Source organism: Coregonus lavaretus (genome assembly GCF_964263955.1).
Source record: "Coregonus lavaretus genome assembly, chromosome: 4".
Lineage (NCBI taxonomy): Eukaryota > Metazoa > Chordata > Actinopteri > Salmoniformes > Salmonidae > Coregonus > Coregonus lavaretus.
Genome location: NC_139991.1, coordinates 2,967,022 through 2,977,363, shown reverse-complemented (window position 1 = coordinate 2,977,363; position 10,342 = coordinate 2,967,022). Strand labels below are relative to the sequence as shown.

The 10,342-nt window shown below is 43.9% G+C and overlaps 1 protein-coding gene across 2 annotated transcripts; it reads left to right on the top strand.

Annotated features, from left to right (window-relative positions):
• Nucleotides 1-842: 842 nt before the first annotated feature.
• LOC311128006 (haptoglobin-like) lies at nucleotides 843-3,809 on the top strand. 2 transcript variants are annotated; one of them, XM_084159935.1, is made up of 4 exons: nucleotides 989-1,077; nucleotides 1,419-1,537; nucleotides 2,593-2,861; nucleotides 3,038-3,809. In XM_084159935.1, exons 1-4 carry the CDS (start codon nucleotides 1,073-1,075, stop codon nucleotides 3,611-3,613), a joined length of 969 nt encoding a protein of 322 aa, XP_084016061.1. In that variant the 5' UTR covers nucleotides 989-1,072; the 3' UTR covers nucleotides 3,614-3,809. The 2 variants fall into 2 exon arrangements, with proteins under 2 accessions (XP_084016060.1, XP_084016061.1); XM_084159934.1 differs by lacking the exon at nucleotides 1,419-1,537 and having other exon boundaries at nucleotides 843-1,077.
• Nucleotides 3,810-10,342: the final 6,533 nt, after the last annotated feature.

Sequence of the window (10,342 nt, the reverse complement as noted above, 5' to 3'; positions counted from 1 at the left end):
AAAATACACTTTCTGACACCGTCAAGAAGCATTATAACCATCATAATCATATAAGCCAGATTGGCCTATCACGTACAAGCCCTTATATCAGTCATTAGTCAAAAAGTGGGTGTCTTGTCCTGCTCCTGAAATCTGCTCCTGCATTCATCCCAGTCATCAGCAACAGAGAATTGGGGGAGGTGCATGTTTGACATCAATGTGTGCGCAATTAATTAACAATTTAATATGGTACTTTTTTTAAAGAAATTCTATAACATAAACATACTGATGACACGTAGGCTATGGTGTAATGGAATGTTTTGCCTTGCGTGGTAGGTTTTGTGGGTTTTGACAGTCTTTTGTAGGTGTCATAACCAGCCATAAAATAACGCAATATATGTCACAACAGGTCTAAACATATGTGTCATGACAGTGTTATGACCATATTATAACAGGTTATGACAAGTTATGTCAGCTGTTATGACATATTATGACATGTTTATGACCGTATCATAACGTGTTGTGAAGCTGGGTGTCAAGTAAAGTGTTACCAAAGTGAGTCATAAACAGCAAATGTGAGTCAACAACAACAATTTTTTATTGGGTTTTTCCAAATAACATAATCAAGCAAACGTTTGGGGGTAGTGATGGTACCACATTTTTTTAAATAACACACTCTGATGTAGCATTTATATGCACCTCATTTACTTGCAATAAGCCAAGCTGACACACAAATTATAGATGTGCTGTGTCCTGTTCTGTTCTGATTTCATAATTCAGACCCTATGAAATTATTTATCCCTCAGATGGTCTTCTCTAAAACTAGTTGGCTGTGGCTGAGCTCCAGATGGGGCCAGGGTTTGGACATGATCCCAATAATGGGTTGGCATGAACAGAGATATCGCAATCTCTCTGATTTTCGGGAATCAGAACTGAAGCTGTGTCCAGCAAAATTCCTAGGGGTGGGCAGACAGGGGGTGAGTTCTCTCCTCAGCATACATAAGGCCTTGGTCCCACAACTTCTCACAGAGTACATCATCTTTACAGAGACACAGCTCAACATACAAACTGATATACAGATATTTCCATCAAAATGTGGTATGTTATACTTTTCATATTCTTTCCTCAACAAAACCCTAGTTGCCTGGAAATTGTTGTCATTGCAATACCAATCCAAATGAATCTCTGAAATGTCTTTGGACAATGGATCTTTGTAAAATGGCAGGGAAATGGCAGGGAAATGCAGCTACTTAAATCTTTTAAAAATCTTTCAAACTGCTCTAGCTAGAAACTTTTTCTAAATATAGGTAAACATGCAAACCCAGAGAGGCCCTAAATAAAGCAACAGTTAGTTGTGGTACTAGTGAGTGTTTGGGCTCTCTCTGTCAGTTAGCTCTGTGTGTGTGTGTACTGTACTCATGTGTTCCTGCTGTCCCCAGGTTATCCCTAGCAGTGCTCCTCTCTGCCTCCTGTGTCTGTTTGGCACAGGATAAGGTAAAAATCAAAATCAAAATCAAAATCAAAACACCAGAAGCACTGGAGATGTCAGACAATCCAGGTGACTACCTATCTAACTGACACATAGCCAACTCCCTGCTTTATGCCAATACAGGCTTACTCCTTCTGATTTAGATTAAAATGTCAACAAAGTGAGAGGGCGGAAACGCTTTCTAACAAAAACATGTACATTTTAAAGATCAAGGAGCATGGACAGCCTTTCTTATCCCATGTCTATGTTAAGGTGGGTATTGGTTACACCATTGATGCAGAATATCCTCCAAAAATATTGGACATACACATTGCACACGTGTTTTCACACGTGCAATTCTTCTATTTCCAAAACATATTATTTTTGCTGGCCCATTGTGACTGGTTCGTGTAAGGCTATAATCGATGTTCTGAAGCCAATCTTCACTATGGCTCCCCTCAGGCTACTCTGAGCTGAGCAGATACAAGCTGTTCCTATTCAGCCTGTTGGCTTCTGTAAGAGGAAGGGAATACAGTAGCTGTGGCCAAAATTAGGATGTCACCATCACTTTCAAGTGAGAACCTTGTTAAGTCTCACAGCTCACAGCTATTATCCTGATTATCTTAAAAATCGATTCAGCAGCGACACACATGAGATGACAAAGATCAAAGAGAAGGCAAGCAGGGAAGAAAGGGAGGAGAGATCCTTAGTCTCAGCTTCCTCCAAGCTGAATGGTAAAATATGTCATTAGGAAAATCTGCAGAACATGAAAGCCTTTTAAAGCAAATTTCCACGAAAAATCCACCTCTCATCAAGCGTTTCAAGGAAAATGTTTGAGAAGAGAAACGACACTAATTCCATCCTCATCAGATTTCTGCGTATTGTGACCAGGTAATTCTGTGAAAGCTAACCTTGTCTGGCTCAAGTCATGAACACACTTCTTTTTTGGAGATAATTGTAGCTGATGAATGAATTTACTCAGATTTTGTCAGGTCAAAGCTAAATGTCTTTTACAGCTGTGTTTGATTTGCACAGCAGTATGTGCTAGGTGGTGCGAGGGAGTTGGGGGTGTTTTAACCATATAGAGATTGTATAGATTGTATAGAAATAATCTCAAACTCCATGTTGTTGTGTTTCTTGCCCAGGCCTGCGCTCCAGGCGTATGGTTGGGGGCATACTGGCCCCTCACGTCCCCTGGCAGGCCATGGTCTACCTGAGTGACAACGTCATGAACGGGGGCTTCGCTGGGGGAGCTCTAATCTCTGACCGCTGGGTCCTGACCGCTGGCAGGAACCTGTTTGTCAGGAAGAGTCGGCAGGACACCCAGGGGAAAGAACCAACCATCCCCAAGGTGTACCTAGGCATCACACGACACTCCCAAGCCGATGCCTCCAAAGAAGTTGCAGTAGAAAAGGTGAGCTAGTATGCCCATTACCATCTCGCTCAAAGAATATTCAGACAATTCAGCAAGCCGAACTGCACTGGGCCCTCTCACCTACAACATCATTTTCAGTCTTACAGGTAGTTAGAGCACAAATACAGTAGATCATCAAAAAGAGGTCCTATGAATTATTCATTTTCCCCTTCTAGGTGGTTCTGCACCCAGGCTTCCAGAATGTTTCAGACTGGGACAACGACCTGGCTCTGATTCAGCTGAAGGAGCCATTCAACCTGAGCGAGGCTGTGATGCCCATCCCTCTGCCTGAGAGGGGTGAGGACCTGGCTGAGGCAGCCCAAGAGAAAGGCATTATCACAGGCTGGGGCTGGGGGGTCCACTTCACGCCTGCTGAGTCACTGAAACACCTGGTGTTGCCTGTGGCATCGCACGGCTCCTGTAAGGCAGAGTACAACCCCGGTGGCCAGGTGCTGAGCAGCACTCCAACCGTAGACGACAACATGTTCTGTACTGGAGCCAGCAAGTACCAGGAGAATGTGTGCTTTGGGGATGCAGGCGGTGCACTGGCAGTCCAGGACCCCAAAGATGGCAGAGTGTATGCTGCAGGGATCCTGTCCTTCGATAAGGCCTGTGCCGTGAGGAAATACGCTGTCTACATGAAGCTCTCTGCCTACATGCCTTGGATCAACAGTGTCCTCAGGGGCGACAGTGAGAAATCAACCAGTCTCCGCTCCAGTGTAATGTCTGAGATGTATTCAAGGCAGTTGTAGCCTCCACTCAGCACAGTTTCAGATATGAGAGCCTGGGCTCATAATCTCCATTATGCCTTTGCAAACAAAGTCATTTTCTGCCTTGATCTTGTAAAACTTGAATTGAGTGTGTGTCCCCGTCTGAATGTTATATACCCACACCCAATCCCTTGGGTTGATTTCAAAGGACTTTCAATAAATTCACCTCTCTTAAGAAGTTTGGTTTCCGATGTTTCACCTTACAACTTTTATTGACATTTTCTTCAACTCATATTAGAATGCTGGAAAACATGTTTTAGATCATCTCCACAAGCTGTAATATGAGAGCATGTTAGAGCCATTAAAACAAGTAGGATACAGCTAGGACATGAGACGATTTTCAAGTTAATTTAAGTGATGGAATTATTAAGGACAAAATGTCATCTGGCCAAGGAGGATATTGTGATGAGATTCTAGCTGCTAGATTTCTCCGGTCTTTGTCAACCAGGAAGGATTTTTAAATGGATTTTTCATGAAAACCACCCAAGAAGGAAATAACTTGTTTTTCAAACAAATTTGTAATGGTATTATTCTATTATAAGGTACTGCCCAGCTTTATGGAAGACAGGGGTGGGGGGCTAGAATCCCTCCCAGCAGGGGTATGGAGGTCCTGTCACTCCTGGTTAGTGACTCATTTAAATACAGATGACAAAAGTGTTGTTATCATAGCTCTCTTGCTTTGGAGCAGCCTGCTGTACCACCATTTTTTCAGTTTCAACAAGAGATATCTCAGATGTCACATGCATAACGTGATGATCATCTCAACCATATACATTTAATCTCAATTAAGGAAGTGAATTGAAATTCCATTTCAAGAATTGAAAAATCCTCTTTGATGATAAACGGTACCTTATGGTACTTTCCCCAACCCTGATCTCTTGAGTTGAAGTATTGTAGAGGTGCCAGCATGATATAGCATAGCTTTGACATAGCAGAGCCTATACGTATAATGGAATATGTTATCCAGCCCCCATAAAAAACTGAAAGTGAAAATGTTTCAAACTCCTTGTAAAACCTGAATTGCATAATGACACACAAATACAGTTCCATGAAAGATTCTAGCTTCTGCCAGTCACATGAAACTGCTTTCGTGTGTGCATGTGTTGCAGAGAAGGAGGGACAGAAAGAGTGAGAGGGAGAAGAAGAGAGAGAGATCGATTGTTGTGCATACTAGCCCTCTCCTCTGGAAATCCAAGAACCTGAGAGTGTTTGTATATTTTCTGCATTACATCGGAGGGACAGACAGATTGAGCTACCTTTCATCCATTTAAACAGTGGGAGCTCTTTGTCATGTAATTTGTCGCTGTGAAGTTAGTGAACGGTGGTTCCTCAGAGACTGACAGGCAGTAACGAGCCTCTGGCCACTGTTGTTTCATTACGTTCCAGAGCCATGGAACATTACAGACAGAACAGTTCTGCCCAGGAACGTCATGAACCCCAAATATCTGAGGTGGCACAAAGTATGTGAGGATGGCTGGGGGTGGTCCAATTTGGGATTTTTTAAACACCTGAAACAGATTTTACCAGCAATCTAGAGCCATAATGATTATGCTTAATTCTACTGTTATGTAAAAAAAATATACATCTATCTTTCTGCATATCTAAGCATACCTTCTTGAGCTGTCTGTATCCTGCTGGTTCTTTTTTTTAAAGAAACTAAATATGCTTCTTTGCATTTCTGTTAAAATCTGGGTAAAAGATTGAAATGAATGTGAGTCTTATTCAGTATATTTAGTTATTGCTTGTTTTTCTAAAGTCTACCAGCCTTGCCAGCAGGCATGCCAGCTAAGATAGTTAGACAAGCTAGCTACTTTAAATTGATTGACAGCTTTAAATGGCTTCTTGGTGGCTAGTTATGAGGTTGGTGTAACGATCTCGGTTGGACAGACGCTGGGAGACGGGAAGCAAGTACAGGGTGGTTATTTAATAAATAAAAAACATGGTTCAAAACACGGACAGCGTCTGGACAGGGGAAACGAAACAACATCAATGCAGACATGGGGATCAAACTGGGGAACAGACAGATATAGAAGGGGCAATCAACGGGAAGGAGTCCAGGTGAGTCCTATGAGCGCTGATGCGTTTAATGATGGTAACAGGTGTACGTAATGATGGGCAGCCTGGCGCCCTCAAGCGCCAGGGAGGGGGAGTGGAAGCAGGTGTGACAGTACCCCCCCCCCCTCTAGGGACGCCACCCGACATCCCACCTGGGCCAGCATGACGGGCTGGCCGAGGCATGGAAGCCTGACGAGCCGGCCGAGGCATGGAAGCCTGACAAGCCGGCCGAGGCGTGGGATGTGAGCCTGCTAAGGCGTGGGATGTGAGCCTGATGAACCGGCTGAGGCGTGGGAGGCTGACGAGCCGGCTGAGGCATTACGTGGGATGGGAGCCTGCTGAGCCAACCGAGGCAAGGAAACCTCTTGAGCCAGCTAAGGCATGGAAGCCCGACGAGCAAATTGAGGCACCCCCGGTTCCTTCGGCCGCGGCAACCGGACCTGACGTCACCAACAAAAAAACAAAACAAAGATCCTGAAGCTTCCTATATGGGTGTCTGCATTCTGTAACAATCTCGGTTCGACAGACGCTGGGAGACAGGAAGCAAGTACAGGGTGATGATTTAATAAATATAAAACATGGAACAAAACACGGACAGCGTCTGATGGTAACAGGTGTGCGTAGTGATGGGCAGCCTCCCCCTCCCTGGCCCTCGAGCGCCAGGGAGGGGGAGCAGGAGCAGGCGTGACAGTTGGGAGATTAGGAACCTATCTGGGCTAGCTAAAGCGAACTTCGTTATTATTATTATTATTTTTAACAGGATAAATCTGAGGCAGCCCCTGTGCCCACTATGGGCATAACGCCTCTGGTTCTGCCCTGGTTTCATGTCAGTCTGTCTGTCCATCTTCAGAGCCACAGTTATCATATTTTAGGAGAAGACCCAGATGCAGACAATGTTGAAGTAACAAAAGATTATTACAAAAACAGGGGGCAGGCAAACGACAGGTTAATGGCAGGCAGAGGTCAGTAATCCAGATCAGAGTCCAAAAGGTACAGAACGGCAGGCAGTCTCAGGGTCAGGGAAGGCAGAATGGTCAAAACCGGGAAAACAGGCACTTGCGAAAGACAGGCGCAAGGGGAAAACCGCTGGTAGGCTTGACAAAACAAAACAAACTAGCAACAGACAAACAGAGAACACAGGTATAAATACACTGGGGATAATGGGGAAGATGGGCGACACCTGGAGGGGGGTGGAGACAATCACAAAGACAGGTGAAACAGATCAGGGTGTGACAACAGTTGATACATACGGATTGTCATTCCTCACCAGTATACTGTCAATTGTACTGTAAGGATATGATTAATTATATTTTTTCTTCATATCAAAAAACTGTTGTGTAGTAACAGGTCCCAGAAAAGAGAACATTATCACTCAACAGGTATGCTCAGCTTTCCACCAAAATGTCTCAAAAGCCTAGCTTGATAGGGGCAATAACTCCTCCTTGTTTAACGATATACAAGTGACAGCATTTAGGCTAGTATTGTGAGATATCACATTATGAACTAAATTGAGCTTCTTGATGTTAGTCTGGTGGGATCTGATAAGCAAGACACAGTAGGTGAAAGATGAAGATGTCCATGTGACTACACAGTATGACGTAACATACTGTAAACTCATCACCACCTAGTGTTGAGAACTGAGGAGAACAGAGGAGAGGGCCATTTTGAGATATTGATATTCCAAGAACGTGGAACGCTCTTCCGCTGCCACATGTACAGAGACGATGCGCTGTGGTTCTTGGTACTTCAACACCCATCTCTGTTGACAACAGGTTGTCCAATTCCCTAAAAAACTGTGGTGGAAAGGAACCATTGATCTCAGGAGAATAGAGTAGCTTACCTAAGATATCAACCCAGAAACTGTTATGACAGGTGGGAAGATTCAATTCATACTTGATCATTGAAAATGTACTTTAGTCACTCTTCTATAACGTAGCTATTTCATTACAAATGAGTGTGCATAAGGGAAATGGTTAACCAATCCTAATACACTACCAGAATGACTCAACATGATTTCTAAGCCATTTTTTGATGGAAACACGACCTTCGTGTTTGAGGTTTTAAGTAGGCATTTTTAAAGCAATTCGATAACAGAGTGAAGTGGTGGGTGCACCTCCGTCAAGTTAAAATATGAATGTCCCTGTCAGGGGTCATTACACTCTACTAGTCTCAGTGTGTGCACCCTCGCTAAGACTGGGGTTCCTGCTGTGCTGACAGAGTTACATAATGTCCCTCGCCCCCGTATTGAGGGGTGGTATCAAGGGCTAGGCCTCATGGTTTCTCTCAGCTCATTGGCGCTTAGATTCAGCAGCTTGGTAGTTTCATCACCTTATCCAACACATAGTCTAGCCTAGGCCGGGTTCCTCAGGGGTCTACTGATAATGTGCTCTCCCTCATCATTGTTACTACGAGACTTGCTGTGTACACTTGACATCTGTGTGAGCTTTTGAAATTGTGTTGTTTTTTCCTGCAAGGATACACCGACAAACAACTGCAAAGCTACAAGTGATGCAACTATTAGAAAGAGAACATCAGGCATATATAGTACTTTATGTGTTAATGTTTGTACCTATTTTAAATACACATTTAAACACAGACAGCAAGTTCTGATGTAATCACAAATTCTTCTGGACAACTCTGATCTCCTTCATTGTCAACAGTGGAGCCCTTGCGTGCAGTGGTTGGCTTACCATTAGGCAGACGAGGCAATTGCCTCAGGCCTCATATACTGTATCATCAAAGGGCCTCATGAGTTGGGCATAATTGAAAAAAAAAATATATATATACAGTGAGGGAAAAAAGTATTTGATCCCCTGCTGATTTTGTACGTTTGCCCACTGACAAAGACATGATCAGTCTATAATTTTAATGGTAGGTTTATTTGAACATTGAGAGACAGAATAACAAAACAAAAATCCAGAAAAATGCATGTCAAAAATGTTATAAATTGATTTACATTTTAATGAGGGAAAAAAGTATTTGACCCCTCTGCAAAACATGACTTAGTACTTGGTGGCAAAACCCTTGTTGGCAATCACAGAGGTCAGACAATTCTTGTAGTTGGTCACCAGGTTTGCACACATCTCAGGAGGGATTTTGTCCCACTCCTCTTTGCAGATCTTCTCCAAGTCATTAAGGTTTTGAGGCTGACGTTTGGCAACTCGAACCTTCATCTCCCTCCACAGATTTTCTATGGGATTAAGGTCTGGAGACTGGCTAGGCCACTCCAGGACCTTAATGTGCTTCTTCTTGAGCCACTCCTTTGTTGCCTTGGCCATGTGTTTTGGGTAATTGTCATGCTGGAATACCCATCCATGACCCATTTTCAATGCCCTGGCTGAGGGAAGGAGGTTCTCACCCAAGATTTGACGGTACATGGCCCCGTCCATCGTCCCTTTGATGCGGTGAAGTTGTCCTGTCCCCTTAGCAGAGTCCCCTTAGCAGAAAAACACCCCCAAAGCATAATGTTTCCACCTCCATGTTTGACAGTGGGGATGGTGTTCTTGGGGTCATAGGCAGCATTCCTCCTCCTCCAAACACGGCGAGTTGAGTTGATGCCAAAGAGCTAGATTTTGGTCTCATCTGACCACAACACTTTCACCCAGTTCTCCTCTGAATCATTCAGATGTTCATTGGCAAACTTCAGACAGCCCTGTATATGTGCTTTCTTGAGCAGGGGGACCTTGCGGGCGCTGCAGGATTTCAGTCCTTCACGGCGTAGTGTGTTACCAATTGTTTTCTTGGTGACTATGGTCCCAGCTGCCTTGAGATCATTGACAAGATCCTCCCGTGTAGTTCTGGGCTGATTCCTCACCGTTCTCATGATCATTGCAACTCCACGAGGTGAGATCTTGCATGGAGCCCCAGGCCGAGGGAGATTGACAGGTCTTTTGTGTTTCTTCCATTTGCGAATAATCGCACCAACTCTTGTCACCTTCTCACCAAGCTGCTTGGCGATGGTCTTGTAGCCCATTCCAGCCTTGTGTAGGTCTACAATCTTGTCCCTGACATCCTTGGAGAGCTCTTTGGTCTTGGCCATGGTGAAGACTTTGGAATCTGATTGATTGATTGCTTCTGTGGACAGGGGTCTTTTATACAGGTAACAAGCTGAGATTAGGAGCACTCCCTTTAAGAGTGTGCTCCTAGTCTCAGCTCGTTACCTGTATAAAAGACACCTGGGAGCCAGAAATCTTTCTGATTGAGAGGGGGTCAAATACTTATTTCCCTCATTAAAATGCAAATCAATTTATAACATTTTTGACATGCATTTTTCTGGATTTTTTTGTTGTTATTCTGTCTCTCACTGTTCAAATAAACCTACCATTAAAATTATAGACTGATCATTTCTTTGTCAGTGGGCAAACATACAAAATCAGCTGGGGATCAAATACTTTTTTCCCTCACTGTATCTGCTTACCTAAGTTAACTAATTTCTTCAGTAAAAAGACAGGTGCTGGTGATAATACTGCCATTGTCGTCGAGGCAGAGGCCATGTATCTGATGCTGCCCATCTATCTGATGCTGTCTGATGCTGTCTGGCCTCAGACTGGACTCTGCCTGGAGCCTCCAAATCACTAAGTCCGCCCCTGCTTGCGTGCAACTCTTTGAGGAAGGTTTACAGTTCCATGCATTACATTTCATGCACTATTGCCTTCT